This window comes from Sander lucioperca, chromosome 24 (assembly GCF_008315115.2).
Source record: "Sander lucioperca isolate FBNREF2018 chromosome 24, SLUC_FBN_1.2, whole genome shotgun sequence".
Lineage (NCBI taxonomy): Eukaryota > Metazoa > Chordata > Actinopteri > Perciformes > Percidae > Sander > Sander lucioperca.
The window spans coordinates 390,760-413,504 of NC_050196.1; the positions used below are offsets into that span (position 1 = coordinate 390,760).

Sequence of the window (22,745 nt, forward strand, 5' to 3'; positions counted from 1 at the left end):
TATTTATAGACTGAGGCTGGATGAAGGGCGATAGCAGTCTGGGAAAACGAAACCTATGGACTTCTCATGCACTCACCTTTGCCAGGTTGATATGGAAACCGTAACGTTGAGTTAGAATACAAAAGTATTGGCATCAAAATATAGCCTACTAAAATTACAAACATTAAAAGGACTCTGTGCAGAATTTACCATTCCAGAATAGTATGTGTTATATTATTGGGTTATAATCGTTGCTGCATTAATGTGTTCTCAGTGGGCTTCACTTAATAAACATAACCTGTAGTAGTACACAGTCGTATGTGTATTGTTGCCTATTTATGTCTATTTATTTCTATTTCTCACTGTTAATCACCGGCCTCTGTACAGCATCAACAGCATAAACATTGTTGTTTATGTGTGTGTGACGTCAAAAACTGTAACTGGGAGTACAACGATCTGGTACAAGTTCGTGAGTAGTAAGTTACGGGTTTGACTGCCGTTCCAGGGCACTTTCACAGGTAGAGGGTTGTGAAAACACGAGTTACGGGTTGCCTGGAACGCAGCATTACTACCCGTGAACTCGTACCAGATCGTTGTACTCCCAGTTACAGTTTTTGACGTCACACACACATGAACAACAATGGCGACCCCTGTTGATGCTGTACAGACGCCGGTGGTTAACGGAGTTTGTGGTGACTTTGCCTGGAACGCCACCAAGTCGTGAGTCGTGACTTGAAGTCGTAACTTACGGGCTAAAAATTGTATCTGGAACGCAGCATTATCCTATCCTATCCTAGGGCCGGGGCGATATGAAGAAAATCAAATATCACGATATTTTTGACCAAATACCTCGATATTGATACCGCGACGATATTGTAGCGTTGACCATTGGCACTTTCACAAAATATTTACACAATGAGATTTTTCAGCGTTGTGGATATAATGACTAAGTAGATAGTAATAGAATAGTTACAACAGTCTGGTAAGTTCAGAAAATTACATCACTTTACTGTAATGCAGCCTTTAAAAGCAGGCTTATGTATATTACGATATTACGATATCCAAAATCTAAGACGATATCTAGTCTCATATCACGATGTCGATATCATCTCGATATATTGCCCAGCTCTATCCTATCCCACCAAAAGCCAAAGAAGTGACATTTCAAATAGGAAATGATATCTATGCTTCTAATCACTTCTTTCATGTAAAATTCAACTGGGATAACAACTCTTGTGTATTCTGTGAAAGCGATATTGAGACTGTTGGGGAAAAAAAAATGTTAAGGATAAAAATGTAGAGTTCTTGATAAATAATTTGATCGAACATTGTAAACATTTTATTTTCATAGGTATAAGTAGCTGCTGTTCTCTTAAAGAGATTGACGCACACACAAACGCCCAAGTATAAACTTCAGGCAACTTCCGCAGCCTTTTAGGATTTTTTTTTTAGCGGTGGGGGCAGGTCTGTCCAAACAACATTGCATTAATAATAATAATAATAATAATGGGGTGCATTATGTCGGCAGGTTCATTTAAAAGGCGACTACATTGCACGTCTGCCCTATTTCTGATACCGTGGCGGCAGAAATTTTGCCGTGGCGGGCCGCCACTACAAAATCAACAAAGAGGAACCACTGTTCCGTAGACTACGGCGAAAGCTCTGTGTGGAGCCTCTGCAGGACCATAAATCAGACTTACGGCCTCATTCACACAGCCGGTGTCACCCGTTGGACAGTGTGGCAAAAACGCAGGTCTTCCCATTCATTTTGAATGGGGGAAGCGCGTTTAGGCTGCACCAGCGCACAGGCTGTGTGGCCGGACAGATTGGATAACATGGACGCCGAAAATGAAAATAGCTGCGCTCCGCGGCTATACGCGCTGCTTACGCGCTGCTTACGCGCCCGGTGTGTTTTTCACTGTTAGGCTCTAGTTTTTCTTTTGCATGAACAAACCTAAAAGACCGGAGCTCTGAATCCTCACGCAGCTGCTCTTGTTCACCAGAAGATGGCGCAATGGTGCCAGCTCCAGATGCTGGACTGCAAGTACCTGGAGCAGGTGGACCAGCTGTACGACGACTCGTTCCCCATGGACATCCGCCAGTACCTGAGCAAGTGGATCGAGAGCATTGACTGGTAAGAAGGCGCACGCCGAGTGACAGGCCCATCTGAGCTTTCGTTTTCTCAAAGGCAGAGCAGGATACCCAGGGCTCTGGGGGACCATAGGCAGGCTGGGGGAACTCATATTAATGTTAAAAAAACCTCATAAAGTGAATTTTTTATGCCATGGGACCTTTAAGAACTGGATAACACCCCCAAACATTTGGAAGGCTCACATGAGTTTTTGCGGCTCCAGACAGATTTGTTTTTGTTTATTTTTGACTGTAAAGGTTGCTCACCCTATATAGTCAGTGGTGGAATGTAACTACGTACATTTCCTCCAGTACTGTGCTTAAGTACAAATGTTGAGGTACTTGTACTTTACTTGAGTCTTTTCTTTTCATGCCACTTTCTACATTTCAGAGAGAAATATTGTACTTTTTACTCCACTACATTCATCTGTTACAGCTTTAGTTACTAGTTACTTTACACGTTAAGATTCCTGCACACAGAACACATGTAGTTTATAAAATCTGATGTTGTATTCTAAATGAAACTAGCCGACAATATAACGGCCTACGAGTCCAGCTGAGATGATTAGACCACTTTGACTTTTTAAAACAAGAAACAGCTCTGAGGTCGCTAGCGCCAAACCCACCAGACTCCATTGAAATAAGCAACACTTTCAGCGTGTATAGAGCCAACATATTTACACACGTAAATCGATAAACTATGTGTTAATTTCAACCACAACTAGAGCTGTGATGGCTGGAAAAGTAGAAAGACGACCCAAAGCGGCTTTTTGTCGTTTTGTTTTGTTTCTGTCGACTTTGAATCAAGTGTATTTTACGATGCTAAAATGGCTGTTTATTTACATGGAGTCTGGTGGGTTTAGCGGGTGTCTTTATGTTTTAAAAAAAAAAAAAAGGCTCTTACTCTTTAACAGAAAGGTAGACCTCCTTAGAAATCCTTTCCATAATGTGGTCAGACACTTAGATATTAATCTGAGCCTGTCGGTGGCTAAAACGAGCACAATTTTGTAAATTAAAGGTGCGCAATTGGTTTGTTCTCGCCTAATCCTGGACCAATCTCAAAGATTGTTGTTCCCAATCAGACATATGAAAATAGGGTCCTGGTTGAAAAACAAAAACGTAGTTACCTTTTTAAATAGTAGTCCTGTGTTTTTCTCTGCCTCCCCAGGGACACGGTGGCGATTCAGGACTCTCTTGCCACCATTCGCTTCCACGACCTCCTGGCTCAGCTGGACGACCAACACAGCCGCTTCGCCCTGGAGAACAACTTCCTGCTGCAGCACAACATCCGCAAGATCAAGAGGAACCTGCAGGCAAGGGCGTAACATTGGGCGGGTGGGGGTTGGGGAAATCTACAACTATCTAGGGAGGTCTGCTTGTATTGAAAAAACGAAAAAAACTGTCGAAAGAAACCCCCTCAAAAAAAGCAACCAAAACCTCAAAACAATTGTCCAATAAAAACCTCGAAAAAAGCAACAAAAACTCAGTAGAAGCAACGAAAACTTAAAAAAAAAAAAGACGTCAAAATAAATTGTCAAAAAAAAAACAAATTAGCACCAAAAACGCTTTTAAAAAAGCGGCAAAAATCGACGGAATAAGCGTCAGAAACGTCCAAAAAAAGGAACAAAAACGTAGGAAAAAAGACCGGTTTTGATTATTGGGGGGTGTTGTAACCCCCCCAATCCCCTACGCAAATTACACCTATGCCTGCAGGTCCGAACCCAGCTGCAACCAGAGACTTTAACCTTTGTGCAGTGGTAGTAGTTATTAGTTAGTTGTTATTTTAGTAGTTAGTTGTAGTTTTCTGTATAATCGTGGAAATGTGCTCCTTCTTTCTCTCTTTCTTTCTTTATTTTGAATTCGAACCAAAAAAAACAATACACATAAAATATAAAAACACAATAAGTGCATAGCAACACACAAAAAAAGGGAAAACTATATCTATAAAGCAGGGTCCGAATTTTTCTGAGCAGACACTCCGGGGGCCGGACTTTCAAATAAAGAAAACGTCAACGTGTTGAACGTCAAAAAGTAACGTTACTTGAAAACAGCGTGTAGTTTCTCTTTAGCATCTCACATCACACTTTCAGTCACTATGACCACTACTACGGTCAGAAACATTGTCCCAAAATATGAACAATAACGTCGCTGTCAACGGGCTTATCTGCTAATGTTAGCTACCGACCGTTAGCTTGAAACCATCCAGCAAATAGACGGTAGCGTAGGGTACCTGAAACCAGTGATTTAACCGTCACCGCTCATTTTACACACAGTTTAACAACAAAACAAAACGCTGAGTGAACATTACTGGCTACGTTTTTCATGTTGGTTTTGAGCGGTATGCACGAAAACTGTTTTAAAACTGTAACGTTAATACAGCGTGCTCTGCAGAGTCGTGTAGTTACCACTTTATGACTTTTCATAAACAGCTGAAGGAGCGGCGGTGCGCTGATACCGTTGGCGGCAGAAATTCTGCCATGGCGGGCCGCCACTACAAAATCAACATAGAGGAAACACTGAGTTGTCCGTTCCACTCTAAATGTGTCCGCAGGATCGCTTCCAGGAAGATCCAGTCCACATGGCCATGATCATCTCCAGGAACCTGAAGGAGGAGCAGAAGATCCTGGAATGTGCGAAGAGCACCGAGGTAAAACATCTTTTTACAGAACTCGTGTCTTCTTAAGCCCAGTTTAGACCAAAGATTTGGGGTGGAAAAGTTGCAGCTGTCGGAAACCTGCTCCGTCTCGGCTGGACTCGAGACAGCTAATGGTGTCGCTGCGACTCAGCCGGTCGAGTGGCCAGAGGCTGGTTTTGGAACGTAAAGCATGATTGGCGCCAAAACCGCTTTGCGCTGGCCGTTCCATTGATTTCCTATGGGAAATGATTACATAATGGTCTTGTTGCAATCTTTTTTTCTACCTAATCGCCAATTCTTTGTTTAACCCCAATTGATTATCTGGGTCACATATATAGTAAGGGAGGGAATCACCAGAGGCCCCACAATACGGTATTATCACAATACGTTGACGATATGATACTATTGCGATTTTAAACATATTGCAATATTGCAATTTATTATGTTTTTTTCCAATTGTATTGCTCCAAAATGGGAGTGAACTGAAAAAGCAATGCATTTTCATATTCTAATAGCAAAGTTCTCACAATAACTCATATATTAAAAGATTGATACTTGGTGCCAGTGTATCGATATAGTATTGCCACGGAAAATATCGCGATACTGTGCTGTATTGATTTTTTTAATCCCACCCCTACTATATAGTTATATAGCCAAAAGATGTATTCTGGGATTCATACATCACAACGGTCGTTTGTTTGAGAAAGTAAGAAATAAATAAAAAAAGTTAAAATCGTACTGAAAGAGACAATTATATTGTGAATCGCAATTATATCTGAGGCGATAAATTGTACGGAAAACAATTGGAATTGACGGAACTGTAGTGAGCATCTCACTACCACTAATGTTATCCACATTCATATTTGCAGTAGACACAACAAGTGATATCCAGCCACAACAAATGCCTCAAACTCGGAAGTTAGACCGGAAGTACAAAGAGTCGTTGCTCGTCTTGTCGCGTTGGTGTGAACGGGCAGGTTTCAGAACGCTGCAGACTGGTCTTGTCGCCAATCTTTGGTCTGAACTGGGCTTTATTTTATAATATCGAGTGAAATAATCACAGCCACTTGTAATCGGCGCACGGCAGGTCAGCAGAACACACAACAATGTCAAATCCCTCCACGGACAAGAATGCAACGCAACGTGTATGAAGAATAAATAATGGAGCAGCTCTTTCAGGGAAATTCTCTAACTGTAAACACCACTAAGTTGAAAAATAACGTTTTACCCTCGTGTCTGCAGCAGGAGGGTGAGGGGATGGTGTCGGCCATGGTGGTGGAGAAACAGAAGCTGGACAACAAAGTGAAGGAGATAAAAGACAGAGTCCAGGTGAAACAACATGGAATAGTAAATGATGCAACATGAAGTGTAAAGACTAAATGAGGAGTCTGTTCATTCTTTTCATGTGCTAACAGGGTAACTTGGTTTGTTTTGTTTTTTCCCTACCTGGACCCTATTTTGTCCACGTTTTTGTGTCTTAAGTGACTGATGGGAACAAGAGTCTTTGACATTGGTCCAGTTCTAGGCGAGACAGCGGCGAAACAGGCTGCAATGTTACATTAATGGGCAGTTGCACACCTTCAATTTCTGTCCACCAAAAGTGTCTGACGACATTATGGAAAGGATCCCTACAGGGAAAGACCTTTTTGTCAATGAATTAAGTCCCTAAATCACTCTCGCCAAACAAACCAGACTCCATGTAAATAAACATAAATTTTATCCTCGTAGAATACACTTTAAACAAAATAAAACTATCAAACGCCGTTTTTTTTTTAAATGGAGTCTGGTGTGTTTGGCGATGGCGATTTTGGGGCTGTTTCGTGTTAAATAAATAGGATTTTAATCTTTAACAAAAAGGTCTATCTCTGTAGGGATCCTTTCCATAATGTTGTCAGACACTTAGAATAATAATCTGAGCCTGTCAGCGGCAAAACAAGCACTTTTAGTGGACGTAAATTGACAGTGCGCATTTGCCGTGTATAATTACATTGCAGCCCGGTTCGCGGCTGCCGGTTACAGCGTTCTCGCTCCATACTGGACCGATTTCAAAGATTGTTGTTCATATCGATCACTTAGGGCGGTTTCACACCTTCCTTGTTTAGTTCGGTTGAACCGAACTAGAGTTTGTTTGCCCCGCTGGTGCGGTTCGTCTGGGCAGGTGAGAACGCGGCAGTCAAACTCTGGTGCGCACCAAAAGCGGACCAAACAAGCGTACCGAGACCTGCTTGAAGAGGTGGTCTTGGTACGCTTTCAGTCAAACTCTGGAGCGGTTCGTTTGTGGTGAGAACGCGATCCGTACTTGAACCGCACCAACTATAGTACATACTCCGCGAGTCTGAGCTGATGTCTCCTGTAGTCAGGTGTGTTTGGCAATCTGCGATGCAGCAGCTTGCAGTGTTTCTATCACAGAAACGGACTGCGGTCAAGCTCGCCGTCCGTCACCCGCATCTCCGTGGTCAAACCAGCTGCCGCTAAAATTTGAGACGGACGGCGGCAGAGCAGAACGAGGTCTCGGTGACCAGAACAGACGTAGTAACGTCTCTCGCCAAACAATGTCTGATTGTTTTAATGAAATAAGCTGGCTTGACCATGGAGATGCAAGAAATATGCACTAGTCACAGAACGCAGGACCTTCTTCCTGTATTTACTTTCTTGCTCCCGCCCCCAGACACATCTGACCAATAAGAGGAGTGGGCGTTCGTGCGTGATTTGTAATGACGCATTTTGGTACGCTTGGATTTTTCCAGGTGTGAAACCAAACCAAACCAGGTTAAAAAAAACCCAACCAAAATTACCCTTTAACAAGGCTTTTCTTATTCTTCATCAACTGCTAAAATTTCAAATCTTTTTCGTCTTTTTTTAGGTGGCGGATCAGAACATTAAGAACCTAGAAGATCTGCAGGACGAGTACGACTTTAAAGTCAACACACTGAAGAACAGAGGTGAGAAAAATCTCGTCGTTAGATCGACGAGAAGTCACAAATTGGGGGAAGAATCATATCAGGTGTGTACATAGGGAAATGCCATTCGTTCGTATTATTCCGTGTCTGTTTTAGTTTGTGCAGCCAAACTCTGATTTTTGATTCATGTTTCTGTAGAGAATGAAATGAACAGCATGACGCCAAAGGAGCTGGAGAAAGAGAAGATGACGGTTGGGAGGATGTGCTTCGAACTGAAAGCCAAACGACAGGTGAGCAGACAGACACGTGTCGAGCCATGAAAATAGAATCCAGGACTTTGTGACAAAACCTTGAAAAATGACGACAGAAATGATGAAAATAGTGACTAAAATGTCGAAAAGATATAAAACGTCTAAAAAGTGACACAAAAAAATTATGAAAAAAGCACAAAAGCGTCCAAAAAAAAAGACAAAAACTTTGAAAAAACAACAAAAACGGATGAAATATTGCCTAGGGCTCCAAATTGGTTAGGGCTGGCTCTGGTTGTTGTCCCCCCCCCCCCTCCTAAAAATATCAAATAAACTATGCTGTGTATTGTTAATAATATGCACTTCATATAATTGTGCAAGTAGTAAAACAATTCAAACGCAAACAGGGCCAAAAAGGCGTTTTGAAGTTTGGAAACATTTTGAGATCCCTCCTCCTTTGCCTCACATTGGTTCGGTCCACTGCCTCGTTTCGCGTCAGTAAGTAGTCCGGCAAGGCTGTTTTGTTCACTTTAAACATCAGATAAAGTGATTATTTCCGCTAATATAGATGATGCAGAGTCATTACTAAATTCGTCATGAGAGAAAAATGATGTATTTTTCCATGAGTCCGCTATGTTAGCAGTTATGACGTTACTTAGCTTGTTTGTTAGCTTTTCGGATAGTTAGTTAGCTAGCTTGCTAATTCCACGCACCATGCTTTCATGTCACACACTGGTTACAGAAAATGAGCCGAAGAAAGTTGCCAGTAGTCTGGCGAGGTCGCTGTGCTTTTCTAAGCCGTGACAAGAGTGCGTGAATGAAACGTTACATTGTTACATTTTACTAATCGAATGGCTGGCTGGCTGGCTAGTTAGTTAGTTAGTTAGTTAGCTTGCTAGCTAGGAGGCTCAGTTCTCAGTTCAGCATCATCTGTTCCAGAGAAAAGAGTCACTTCATCCGCTGTTTAAAGTGAATAAAATAGCTTTGCCAGCCTTCTTTACTGGAGTTCCACAACTACACATATCCAAATAAAATGTTTGCTTCTTATTTGTGTCCACTTCAATAATTACTCTTAAGAAATGTTAGATGAAATTTACACCCACGTCTGAATGTACACTAACGGAACTGTGTCCACACTCGGGACAATTTTTGGCTAACGTTCTATCAAAATATCTACTCAATTCCAAATAAAATCATCTTATAATGTTTACAGTTAATTTATTGGTATCAAACTAAAGTATAGCTTCTTACCCTTCTAATGGTATATCGTTAGAAAGGTGAGAAGCGAACACTGGTGAATTAGCCGTGCGCTACCCTTGCCCATATTCGGACCCGCCTATCGCTGCTGGTTTTTTTCTTTTGTTCTTACAGCTTTCTCTCATCAAAGTCACTTTCGTACATTAATTAGACACGTAAAGATCCATGTACATATATGAAAATTCACACGTAGATTCTTCTATGTTTATACATTTATTCTATTTGCACTTTGGGGGCGATCGCTCGGGAAAAGCACTGCGGAAAAGACCGGAAACGGCATCAGACCAGATGTGTCCGGATATGGCCAATAGCTGCGAATTGTGTGTCCGAACATTGACGCAGTTACGTTAAACTAAAATATAAACGTAGCCCTCTTTACTATGCACACAAAAGGCAATAAAAGGCCACTCTAAAATTGGCAGTTTTATCTCTCTTTTATCTTTAATTTAATAGATTGCAATCCTTAAGATTTCAGTCCTGGGTGATTTGGCAACACCGCGTGACAAATGCGGTTACAGGTCCCAGAATACTCGGGGCAACAAAACAAACTAATATGGTTTTAATGAACAAGTCAGGCAGTAATTGGCCTTTTCCATCATACTGTGTGCTACCGTGTTCTGATTTCATGAGTCTGCAAACAGCGACAGTGGAAGTAGTTGGTTAACTTGGCTGTGGCAGACAATCAGTTCGTAATACTGAAAATACTGTATATAAATTTTGCACATAGGCTCAATCCCCCATTGCGTAACCTCTTTTGGCGATAAGTAGTGACTTAGCAGACTTTTATTTAAATATAAATCTTTGCACTTTCAACTCGTGAAAAACGGGAGCGAAAACAAAAGTATTTTTATTTTTTTCACTGTTAATATTAAATTAGATTCAACTTTATTGTCTTTGTGCGGAGTATAAGTACAAAGACAATGAAATGCAGTTTGCGTCCAACCAGAAAAGTGCAATGTGATATTCAAGTGTAGACAGGCAGGACAAGAAATATATTGGAGTGTTATAAGAGCAGAATAAATATGGCTATGTAATATGAACAGTGTATGAACAACATGTACAGATATGTGCAATGTAGTAGCAGTGACATTATAAAAGTAGTAAGAATAATATAGATATATGCAGTGTATTAGCATAATATAATCATCATATCAGTGTTATTCCACAGGGCGCCTTTAACTTTAACAGAAGACAGTACGATACTTTTTGAGTTCTCAGGATGATTGATGGGATGGAAAACAAACATTGGATTATATAAATTATCTATTTGGTCTATTTACTCAGATAGTTTTCTAAAAAAAAATGTCCTCTCCTCCTGGCCTCCTGATATAGAAACGAAAAAAAATATAATTTTATATTTAATAAGTTAATAATAAAACATTTTATTTATACATTTATGTGCTTTCCACGGGCATTGTGTATATTTTGGATTTTGGATACCTGTTTTGGGATATTTGAAACATGATGATTCAAGTGTTAACTTGTCACGTGTAAAGAGGAGCAGTTGTTGGCAGTGAAACTCTTTGCTCTCAGGCATCCTCCAACGATGCTGCTACAGAATATATTAAAAGAAAAAACACGGGGTGGCCTCTAGCTCACCCAGTAAGAGCGTTCGCCCCATGTTGGCTGAGTCCTGCAGCGGCGCAGGTTCGAATCCGACCCGCTGCCCTTTGCTGCGTGTCATCCCCCATCTCTCTCCTCCTTTCCAGTCTATCCACTATCAATAAAGGGAAAATGCCCCAAAAAAAAACCAAAAAAAACACATCATTAAAAATGAGAATCGAAAAAAGTGAAACGACCAGTATCTGCCGGACCGAATAGCAACGCAGATTTCAGTGCCACTGAAATACCTGCACTGCTCTCTGATGATCCCAAAGGGACGAGACAACAGAAATATCGCTGCGTGTGATGCTAGTTAACATAACTTTACACTTGACGGACAGGTAACGTTAACCTACCGGTAGCTAGTAACGCTGGCTGTCAGCATTTTAACCGTGTATGCTGACAGCTAAACGTTGTAAAGTGTGACTGTATTTCACTGTAGAGGATACCAACACCGGGACGTAGAACAGTCTGCAGCTAAAGACACAAACTAGCTGCACTATACGGCCACTGCCTGCCGTCGGAAAAACAACACAGATGGGACAATGGTGTGTTAACTTGAAGTTAAGCCTTATGGTGCATTCAAGGTATTTTTTTGTTTTTAGCCAAAATGTTTTCTCTCCCGTTTCTCAGGACGTGGTGACCCAGCTGTCTGACCTCCTGAACGTCGCTCAGGCTTTACTGTCAGACCTGATTTCCGAAGAGCTGCCGGAGTGGAAGCAGCGGCAGCAGATCGCCTGTATCGGAGGCCCGCCCAACGCCTGCGTGGACCAGCTGCAGAACTGGTGAGGCTTCCTGTGGTCCAACAGCCTTAAGTGTTTTAAAGAGCCCCTATTATACTTCTTTTCAGCATCATTTTTGTACTGTTGGGGTCTCTTTCTTCTATCTTTTAGATAACACGCACCTATCATTTCTGTAGCCTACTCCGAAACAACATCTACCAGAACTCCTTTCCCCTGACTCACGTTACACTCCACACACTGCTGTCTTCAGACAAGAAGTCACCTCGGGAGATCGATAATGTTGTCAGACACTTTTATGCTCCTTTTTTCAGCGTCGTATTTGTACTCTTGGGGTCTTCTAGAATAGGTTTACATGCTTTGATGTTCAAAAAACATATTATGTTTCTCATACTGCCCATTGTTGCAGCTCCTCTGCCTGAAACACTCTGTCTGAGCTCTTGGCTCCGCCTTCCTGAAAAGCCCAGTTTGCCCTGATTTGTCAGCTGGCCCGCTCTGTTGCGGTTGGTCAGCCAGATTCAAACCGGCCCCTGAGTGGGCTGTGCTTGCTCAGGCAGCGCCCATGGGCAGCACAAAAAAAAAAACTTGGCTTGCTTTCTCAATCTGTGACATCACTAATTGAGGAATTTCAAGCAGGAATGTGGGCGAGCCGTTTTTAAGCAGTTGAGAAAATGTGCTGTCTGTGGGAGAGAAAGCTCCATTTGGAGTGAAATGTATTTTTTTTTGTACTTTGTACGTCTGTCGTTTCGCCGCAGGCTGCTGCTTTTTCCCCCGGCACCAAATGTTTCTGTACAGTTAATAATTTCGGAAATAATTGCGATTAACGATATAATTGTCTCTTTCAGTCACATTTTAAAAGATTTTTTATTTATTTATTTTTTTTTATTTAAGTTTTGAATGAATCCCAGGATGTACATCTTTTGGTTATATATCACTGTTATGTGACCCAGATAATGTAAAAACACAAGTACAAAGCTATGAAGTGAACCGCGCATCTTTATTATCATAAAACATTGTGTTAAAATTGACAATAGAACATTCATCCTCATCAGTAAAACACAAATCGTTAATCATTAACAAAAACAAACCTGATTGAATAATTGCGGTTAAACAAAGAAACCGCAACTTCTGCAGATCAAAGCGTCATTTTGAAGTTCATTTCAATTCAATTTAAGTTATAGTATCAAATCATAACAAGAGTTATCTCAAGACACTTTACAGATAGAGTAGGTCTAGACCACACTCTATAATTGTCCAAGACCCAACAATTCCCCACAGGCAAGCATTTAGTGACGAGGAAAAACTTCCTTTTAGGCAGATACCTCGGACAGACCCAGGCTTTTGGTGGGCGGCATCTGTCACTGATACAGATATACATAGAAAAATATGATTCATAATTATAGCAGTTGGAACGATGAACCGTGGAAGTTATAGTAACAATAAAGATAGTGGAACTATGACTAGAAATAATAGTTGTAGCAGTTCAGGCGTTGCAGGGCGTAGTATTGCATAGCAGGGCGTAGTAGGGCACAGCAGGGCGTCAAGCAGTACCACGGCAGCAGCAGCAACCAGGATTTAGGTGCCAACTCAAGGCGAGTAAACGTAAGGAGCTCCCTGTTGAAAAAAGTTAAGCTTTTCTAAAAATAGAAAATGCCCCACATCAAGCTTTTTTGAGAGCCAAAACGCTGCCAGCTTCTTTTTTTTTTTATTACAAATGCAACTTTTTCTTGTCAAAAAAGATAGCAAGTGTGATCATTGCCTTAAAGGCCTCCTTCCCTCACCCATCTCCTTTCTCATCCTTCTTGCATTCGTCCCTTTTTCTTCTCCTTCATTCCTCGTCGTCCTCCTGCAGGTTCACGGCCGTAGCAGAGAGTCTCCAGCAGGTCCGTCAGCACCACAAGAAGCTGCAGGAGCTGGAGCAGAAGTTCACCTACGACAACGACCCCATCACGAAGCAAAAAGATTACCTGGAGTCCCGAGCCCTGGACCTCCTCAAGAACCTCCTCTCCAAGTGAGGACCCTCATAAAACACAAGTCACAACTGAGCTTTTATATTACTTTTCATAACATTTGATGCATTTTCACATTAACAAACAAAGAACCAGACAGCTCAGAGTGATAATGTACATTGTACATGTTACATCAACACACATTAGGATCATATCATATATGTTTTTTTTGCATTAGAGTAATGTCAAAGGAAAAAGTTAAACAATCTAGGACTTATTTGTGAAGGCAAGGTGCGGAAGCCCTTTCTGCAATAGATCAACAAGATCACTAGGAAGGTAATTGAGAAGGGGTTGCCATATATGATTTTAAAAATTCATTCTTGTTACCCTTTGAAATAGCGCTGAGATGTTCCATAGGAAAAACTTTCTCGGTACCATTGTGTAACTGAGGGAGGCTTCTCCTGAATCCACTGGGACAGAATACATCGCCTCGCTAAAAGAAGAAGTTTTTACAATAAAGTCAACTGCCCAGTAGATAAAGAAAAACCTTTATGAAGACGAAAGTGGATACAGACGTGAGGAATCAGCAGGAAGAATGGGAAGACGCTAAGCTAACGTTATGCCTGACGTCACGTTTGCAGCAAAGCATTATGTTTCCAACTCAAATATCCAAATGACTATATGTCTGTAAGTTAAGCTAAAGCATGTTGTTACCAAGTCAAATATCCAAATGTCAGTTTTAGGCTAACTATGTGTCTGTAAGTTAAGCTAAAGCATTTTGTTGCCAAGTCAAATATCCAAATGTTAGTTTTAGGCTAACTATATGTCTGTAAGATAAGCTAAAGCATGTTGTTACCAAGTCAAATATCTAAATGTTAGTTTTAGGCTAACTATATGTCTGTAAGTTAAGCTAAAGCATTTTGTTACCAAGTCAAATATCCAAATGTTAGTTTTAGGCTAACTATATGTCTGTAAGTTAAGCTAAAACATTTTGTTACCAAGTCAAAATATCCAAATACCAGTTTTAGGCTAACTATATGTCTGTAAGTTAAGCTAAAACATTTTGTTACCAAGTCAAATATCCAAATGTTAGTTTTAGGCTAACTACGTGTCGGTAAGTTAAGCTAACACACGTAACGTCGGACATATCGTTAGCTTAGTGTCTCCCTATTCTCTCGGCTGATTCCTCACGTCTGTAACCACTTCGGTCTTCATAAAAGCTCAGTTTTTCGGGTTGGCAGCTTTTAAAGATGTAGGTTCTATCACCACACAGCAGCTTTTAGGCATTTTTCTGTTTGCTAGCAGACAGAATTGACGAGGAGAAAACGCTATACAAGTCTATTGTAGAATTGTATCTCATATCTCATCTTACTGTGTGTGTGTGTGTGTGTCTGTGTGTGTAGCTCTCTGGTTGTAGAGAGGCAGCCCTGCATGCCCACCCACCCACAGAGACCCCTGGTGCTGAAAACAGGCGTCCAGTTCACAGTCAAGCTTCGGTAAGAAACGAAAAAACTTCTATCTTATTTGACTGCTGCTGACAATGGACTATAATTTATTCATATTATAAATTACCAGCGGTGGAAGAAGTACTCCGATCCTTTACTTAAGTAAAAGTATTTATACCACTCTCTAAAAATACCCTGTTACAAGTAAAAGTCCTTCATTGAAAATGTTACTTCAGTAAAAGTATGTAAGTATCATCAGGAAAAAGTATTAAAAGTAAAAGTACTCGATGCAGAACTTCCGTCCCATTTTAGAAAGAGTAAAGGATCCAACCAGTTGTGTTTAATGGTCTGATCATTTCAGCTGGACTTGTAGGCCGTTATATTGTTGGCTAGTTTACTTTAGAATCAAACATCAGATTTTATAAACTACATGTGTTCTGTGTGCAGGAATCTTAACGTGTAAAGTAACTAGTAACTAAAGCTGTCAGATGAATGTAGTCGAGGAAAAAGGACATTATTTCTCTCTGAAATGTAGCAGAGTAGAAGTAGAAAGTGGCATGAAAAGAAAAAGACTCAAGTAAAGTACAAGTACCTCAACATTTGGACTTAAGCACAGTACTGGAGTAAATGTACTTAGTTACATTCCACTATAGTTAGTTATTAATTACGCCTGTGGTTTGTTAGTCATTTTGTCGGTCTATTATGCAAAATAACTGAAAGAACTTAAGTGCAACGACAAAATCAATGCAAATCCTCTTCCTCCTCCCCCTCCCTCTTCCTCTCTCCTCCCCTCCGTCTTCGACCAAGCGTCCCGTTTCAGTTGAATATCTCGCTTTTGTTTCAGGTTCCTGGTGAAGCTGCAGGAGTTCAACTACCAGCTCAGGGTCAAGGCCGTGTTTGATAAGTAAGCTGCGTTCAAAGACTTCATGTAGCCTGCTGAAAGCTGTTTGAAACATGTTGATTAATAATTCTCCATCTGTCCCACAGAGATGTGACGGACAAGAAAGGGTACGTCTCAAAACCATTTTATACACATTACACACACACAACATTTTTTTTTAATCTATTTTTATTGTATAAAGTAACACAACCCACAACATCTAATGCTTATTATTAAAGGTGACCCATTATAGTTTTCCGTATTTTCTGTCATATCTATAATGATACAATGTCGGATTTTCAAATAATGAGGTAAACGTATTTCAGAGAAATCCTAGTGAGCAAAAAAAACCTCAGATTTCCCACTGTTCTGAACGCTCCCGTTTTTTTCTTCTCTCTGTGACACGGAGCTGGCCTTCTATGATTGGTCAACTGCTCCAGGCAGGCTACCGCAGTGCTTTTTGCTTGTTTTTTTTTTTTTTTAGGGCTAACGTTACTGCAGGCTTTACATTGTCGCAAGTAGCTACATGCTAACGCCAGAAAAAGCTACACTCTTGGCTGCCAATGTTGTTCATTTCTCCCCAATTTCGGCTCACATTACTCCTGAAACATGTCCTGTTGTGTAGTACATGGTTTAAAAGCCTTTATCTGAATATAGAAACATTCTATAGGTAGAAAGTGCTGCTTTATTCCATTAAGTTAATTCAATTTTTATTTATAGTATCATTCATAACAAGAGTTATCTCACTTTACAGATAGAGTAGGTCTAGACTAGCCTAGAAATCTAGACGCACCCTAGCGGCAGCAAATGTAATTTGCAGCCAGGGTCGTCTAGCAACTCTCCGTTGGCTTGCGAGCTGGAAAAACCAAACTCTAGTCAGGCCAATCACATCGTGTATAGAGTTGGTGGGCGGGCTTAACATAATGACGGCAGAGTCGCGACGCTTCCGCGTCAATTCCATGCTACATGAAAACAAAGAAGATGGCTGCTGCTGCTGGCGACCAGCAGTCTTTGGAATCGGCTTTGGCGGCGACTCTGGAAGACTTGGAGTTAAGCTTTTCTTTGAGAAAAGAACAAAGAATGGCACTGAAGTCATTCTTAAAAAAGGAAGATGTGTTCGGAGTTTTGCCGACCGGATACGGCAAAAGTTTAATCCATCAACTAGCGTTGCTCTGGTTGGTTGTAGCGCTATCCTATTGCTTGCAGAGGGAATTTGATAAACAACCGTTTATCCCGCCCCTCGGAATGAGCCCTGCCAATGGTGAGTTCCAGACCCAACATCTTGATGTGGGTCTGGCTTGTCAGGCTAGGTCTAGACCACACTCTATAATTTACGAAGACCCAACAATTCCACTAATTCCCCCAAGAGCAAGCATTTAGTGCAACAGTGGCGAGGAAAAACTCCACGCCATTTGATGGTAGAAAGTACAGCTCTATTCGATTACGTTAAGGCGCTGACACACTAACTCGATTATCGGCCGTCGGGAAAATCTGGCGAGGTCGGGGACTCGAGTCTGTTCCGTGCCATCCTCAGTCGGAGGAGCCGTCGGCCTTGATTTTGGCCGATTTGACTTGTTGAATCGGCCAGTGGGCAGTCGGACTCAATGACCAATCTGATTGGTGGAGTGCTAGCCCTCGACTAGCGAATCAGTGTACGAGAAAACCGGAGCTGACAACGCCAGTATCTTCTTATTACTAGCCATCGTATTTTCTTCCGTTCCGCGAGTAATGACAACAATGATCCTTATTGACAGCTATCAACCCGCTCTGATGAAACCAATGACTGACGACAGCGTGCTCTGTGTTTACGAGGTCTAGAGAGATGTTCCGTCACTTCCGGTGTTAATTTTTTGGGCGACAATACAGATTAGCACCGCTTGCTGTTATGGAGACGTACTACGTCTCGCGCACGCGCAGAACGTACGCTCAAGTCGGCGTCGCTTCGGTGTGTTCCGAGGCACTTTTTTGACCTCAGGGAGCCGACTGATCAGTCCGACTGCCTTTTCTGCCGACGGTCGGCCGTCTGGTTGGTGTGTCAGAGCCTTTACAATCCATTGCTAACTACAAGTAGCTAACGCCAGAGAAAGCTGTACTCTTGACTGAAATGTTGTTCATTTCTCCCCAATTTCGGGTCACGTTGCTACTGAAACATGTCCAGTTGTGTAGTAGTTTGGTTTAAAGGCCTTTGATGTTTTTTTCACGGTACAAAGTCCTTCTATTTACTCCGTTGCAGTCAGTCTCCGTCTGCAACGGAGATTCCAAGAGACTCGCAGAGATGAGGAATCGCTGACCAATCGGAGCAGAATGGGTTTTTTTGGGGGGGGAGGGGCGCTCAAAGACAGAGGGTGAATACAGGTGCAGCAGCCATATAGGGTTTTTTGAACATTAAAGCATGTAAACATGTTCTAGTAGAATCACAAAATACAAGTATAAATCTGCAAACAGTATATAATAGGTCACCTTTAAGTAAAGAGAAGTTTGGACAATTTCAGAGGGAACAAAAAAAACATTATTTGGGCTCTAAAGAATACTTGAATGCAAATACATGTTTACTCTTCAACTCTTAACTATTCCTAATTAATTGACTTCTTGATATCGTACCTCTTGTCAGATTTCGGAAGTTTAATATTTTGGGAACAAATACCAAAGTTATGAACATGGAGGAGTCGAACGGCAGCCTGGCAGCAGAGTTCAGACATTTGGTGAGACATATGTTTTTTTTATTGGCGGTTTGCTCTTTTTGCTCCTCAATAAAACAAGGTAGTCAATTGTGGTGTTTTGTTTTTTTAGCTGGTTTAAATCATTTCACGGTAGGAAGATGTAACTTTTCCCGCTTCGGTCCCCCTACAGGTCCATTACATTACATTGTGCAAGTTTGCCAGATCGGGTAGCGGATCTGTAGTTCGAATGAACCGGACACTGTAATGTAATGGACAATTCCGCTTCCGACCTGTAGGGGGGGACCGAAGCGGGAAAAGTTTCGTAGTGTTGCTTTCAAAATAAAAACTGCACACCGCAAAGACTGTGTTTTTCTCTAACTTGTTCTACGTTCTTCACGCAGCAACTGAAAGAGCAGAAGGTTGCCGGCAACCGAACAAATGAGGTAAGTGCCTCAGTGATCCTGCTGGCATTGCTAAGACTTTATAAGAAAATTGACTCGATTAAGGGGGCGCAATTAAATTATTGCAGACATGGTAACTGAGCAAACAGCTTTAAATTAGGTTAAAAGTAGCGGCAGAAGTTCCTGTACTTAAAGCTACATTGTGTAAGAATTTCTCCCATCTAGCGCTGAAATTGTATATGACAACCAACTGAATACTACTTTCTAGCCCTTCCTCCTACGGTGGCCGAACCCGAAATTAGCTTTCTTCATCGTTTACACGCAGCTGTTCTAGCCACTCCAATATTAACTTTGGTCTTGTTGCGTTGTCTTTTTAATTCTGTTTTTCGCTTCCCTGGCGAGTAATCACCCACTGGCATTCGTCACGGTGCCAATAGGTGTAAGAGGGCGAAATGCGGAGGTATGTCCCTCTTTGGCTAATGTATTTTGAAGATGGAGACACAACATGGCTGCCGCCATTCGAGCGAGTCGCTCGTACGTATTCTGAATGATTCTGAATGTCAGATTCTACGCTTACGAGAATACTTTGATTAGTTGGTGGAAGTAATTACACGTGAATGAGTACATATTTGTCAAAGAACAAAGGGGTTTTTGCTAAGAATCAACTCAAAAAATGACACAATGTAGGTTTAAGTAGAAGTACTAATACTACTAAGGAGGAGGATTAGGGCCACATGTGAAAACAATTATGAGTTCTTTGTTATTCTCAGAATGCTGAGATTACAGTCGGAAGTCAGAACTCAAATAAATAGTTTCACATGTGGCCCCAATCAGCTTCCGTATGCACTCTTTACGTATACGCCATTAGAACTAAAAGTAATGCCTTCAAAATTCTACTTAAGTAGAATTACAGAAGTATTATTAGCAAAATGATTTTTCCCACGTGTCTCTGCGACGTGTGACGTAAGACAGCCAATCGCAGACATTATTAGATCTTGGTAGAAGCATGCTGCGTGCTGTTTGGCTCACTGACGCTGATGAGATTTACTCCTTAGGGATTGAAATTGGGCATTGAATGACGAGGCATTTTCCGATACTTGATACTTCGAGAGGCAAATCGGTCGGTGCCTAAAAAAGTATCGATTTCGGTACCCAGCCCTAGACATGTATTTTGTGTGCAAAAAATCTTAATGTGTAAAGTAACTAGTAACTACAACTGTCAGATGAATGTAGTGGAGTAAAAAGTACAATATTTCTCTCTGAAATGTAGCGGAATAGAAGTAGAAAGTGGCATGAAAAGACTCAAGTAAAGTAACAAGTACCTCAACATTTGTGCATATGTACAGTACTGGAGTTAATGTACATAGTTACATTCCACCGCTGTGTGTAACAAAGGGGACGTTCTGTAATCATCATTTTTTGGTTACTTCCGTGTGGAGGTTTTGTGAAGTTTCATCGTGTGTGTGTGTGTGTGTGTTTTCAGGGTCCTCTGATCGTCACAGAGGAGCTTCACTCGCTGAGCTTCGAGTCGGAGCTGCAGGTCAACCAGTCGGGACTCAACATCAAACTGGAGGTGAGAGACCAGACGACGGGGGGAATCGATGCCAATCGTTTTTTTTTTTTTTCCCCTAGAATCGATTTATTTTTTACCAATGACTCACCTCAGTATTTTCCGTTTATACGTTACCACAGATGGTGTCTACAGTGCTCAGCATAAGTGAATACACCCATGCTGAAGTTGACTTAAAAGAGGAATAAAAAAAAAAAATCATCTTTTGGAAATTGATCATAATGCCTTAATTCAAAAAATGAGGAAAAATCCAACCTTTAAGGACACCAATTCTCTTTGTGAATGAATAATGTATCGCAAATAAATAAATGCCTTTAAATGTAAAAATCTGCCTGCCTCTATGGGAATTTGACATAGGGGTGTACTTACTTATACCCCCTGTATTTTAAGGAAGAACATTTATTTATTAACGATACATTATTCATTCACAAAAAAAATTGGTGTCCTTAAAGGTTGGATTTTTCCTCATTTTTTTAATTGAAGCATTAAGATCAATTTCCAAAATTCCATTTTTTATTCCTCTTTTTAGTCAACTTTAGCATGGGTGTATTCACTTATGCTGAGCACTGTACATCATTTACGTTTCCAGCATAACAGAGCGAAAGCAGAACACCTAGAAAATCCATGTTATGTACTAAACAAGTGAAATAAACAGCAGACTGACTGACCGGCTGACATATGATGTGCATTATTTTTAGAAAACAATTAGGTTTTTACAAATGTCTCACGATATATTAAGGATGTGTCTGAAATTCCATACTGACAAGCTATTTAGTAGCTAAAACGGCATGTGTAATTTTTTTGAATACGTCCGAAATCATTGCATGCTATTTCCGGTGAAATATTACAGTATGCAAACACTGGACACTGCCAGCGTCGGCATAAGTATCCCACAATGCAATGCGGTAGTAACGACAACATTCGAAAACGGGCGGCAACCAAGGCAGCTCTGAAACGTCAAAAAACACTTTAATTTACATTTCTGCTTTTAAAAATCGGTGATTTTGTCACCTGCGACTGCTGGTCTAGTCACTTACCTTTTTTCAGTCATTTAAGCATTAACGGGCGATGCCGCTGAAGCTGAGGTCCGCAGAAGTTAGTAGAAAAACGTTAAATGAAAATCGCAGCAGAAATCGAATCGCCACACATGTATCGTGAAAGAATCGAATGGACAAAAGCTTATTGTCCCATCCTTGATATTAACGCTGGATTTATGTAGGTGTGTGTTTGGGATTTATTTCCTGTTGTTGTTGTTGTAGGCCACGTCTCTGCCTGTTGTGGTCATCTCTAACGTCTGTCAGCTGCCCAGCGGCTGGGCCTCCATCCTCTGGTACAACATGCTTAGCACCGAGCCCAAGGTGAGTGCGCGCACACACACACACACACACACACACACACACACACACACACACAGAAGATGAGGTAAGCTTTGGTTATACTCTACGTTATGCGCTACGAGCACGCACGGAGACGTTTATGCTCAACGCATTGTTCGTTGCAGTATTCTCCGAAACACCAGAGGGCGTACAAACAAAATAATCTGTGAATGAGCAACAAGTAGTAAAGAAAAATTAGGGATGCACCGAATCCAGATTTTTGGGGTTTGGCCGAATACCGAATCCACTGGTTAAGATTCTTCCGAATCCGAAACCGAATACTGAATCCTCCTCCCATCCCAGTCCATTAACACAGTGTTTAATGAAGTAAACAGTGACTGTCCTTCCTTTGCCGTACCTGAAGTTGCTGCATTTTGGCTGCTGTCTGTAGATTCCTTCATGCACAACTCGTATTCTTTCGGATGTTTCATACGCAAATGTTGTAACAGCGGCGATGTTGTGTATAGTTTAGGGTCCTCGCCACCACGAGACAAATCGGCATTGCAAATTGAACATGTAGCTGGACTTGAATGGCCTTCTTTTGACTGAAAGTACTGCCAAACAACAACTTTTTCTGCTCCCGAGTTCCATTTTCACTTTCTCACATTGCATTGACCGGTCCACCTACATAAACACCTTCCCATAATCAACGGCGCCGTCATTACGTCGACCAGCGTAGCGCGCGCAGTGCAAGCGTAGGGTTCAGTTCGGTGGGAAAAAATTCTACTTCAACCCAACCCCGTCAAAAACCCCAATATTCGGCCAAATCCGAATCCTGGATTCGGTGCGTCCCTAAGAAAAATAGAGCTAAAGTTGGCAGGCTGCTTGGCAACAGAAGTAAACTTATCCATGATAAACGCTGACGTACCGCCAAAAATTACATTTATCTACTGTAATCATTAACCGTAGTTAGTCGTTTATCTCCAAATCGAAATGCCTGTCTGCCTGTAACACTGTTAAAAGCCGTTTTTTT

The 22,745-nt window shown here is 41.3% G+C and overlaps 1 protein-coding gene across 8 annotated transcripts in view; it reads left to right on the forward strand.

Moving 5' to 3' along the window:
* stat1a (signal transducer and activator of transcription 1a) overlaps positions 1-22,745 on the forward strand; it is a 33,101-nt gene that overhangs the window by 459 nt on the left and 9,897 nt on the right. For 5 of the 8 annotated variants that reach the window (XM_031304782.1, XM_031304780.2, XM_031304788.2 and 2 more), the window contains 15 exons: positions 1,986-2,113; positions 3,278-3,422; positions 4,661-4,756; positions 5,987-6,073; positions 7,608-7,686; positions 7,843-7,934; positions 11,385-11,536; positions 13,344-13,502; positions 14,844-14,936; positions 15,730-15,789; positions 15,873-15,893; positions 18,377-18,467; positions 18,827-18,868; positions 20,310-20,399; positions 21,656-21,754. In XM_031304782.1, the coding sequence (XP_031160642.1) occupies positions 1,986-2,113; positions 3,278-3,422; positions 4,661-4,756; positions 5,987-6,073; positions 7,608-7,686; positions 7,843-7,934; positions 11,385-11,536; positions 13,344-13,502; positions 14,844-14,936; positions 15,730-15,789; positions 15,873-15,893; positions 18,377-18,467; positions 18,827-18,868; positions 20,310-20,399; positions 21,656-21,754 (1,434 nt within the window). Of the gene's footprint in view, positions 1-1,982; positions 2,114-3,277; positions 3,423-4,660; positions 4,757-5,986; positions 6,074-7,607; positions 7,687-7,842; positions 7,935-11,384; positions 11,537-13,343; positions 13,503-14,843; positions 14,937-15,729; positions 15,790-15,872; positions 15,894-18,376; positions 18,468-18,826; positions 18,869-20,309; positions 20,400-21,655; positions 21,755-22,745 lie in introns of those variants that run through there. The other 3 variants (XM_031304781.1, XM_031304790.1, XM_031304787.2) reach the window with 2 other exon arrangements.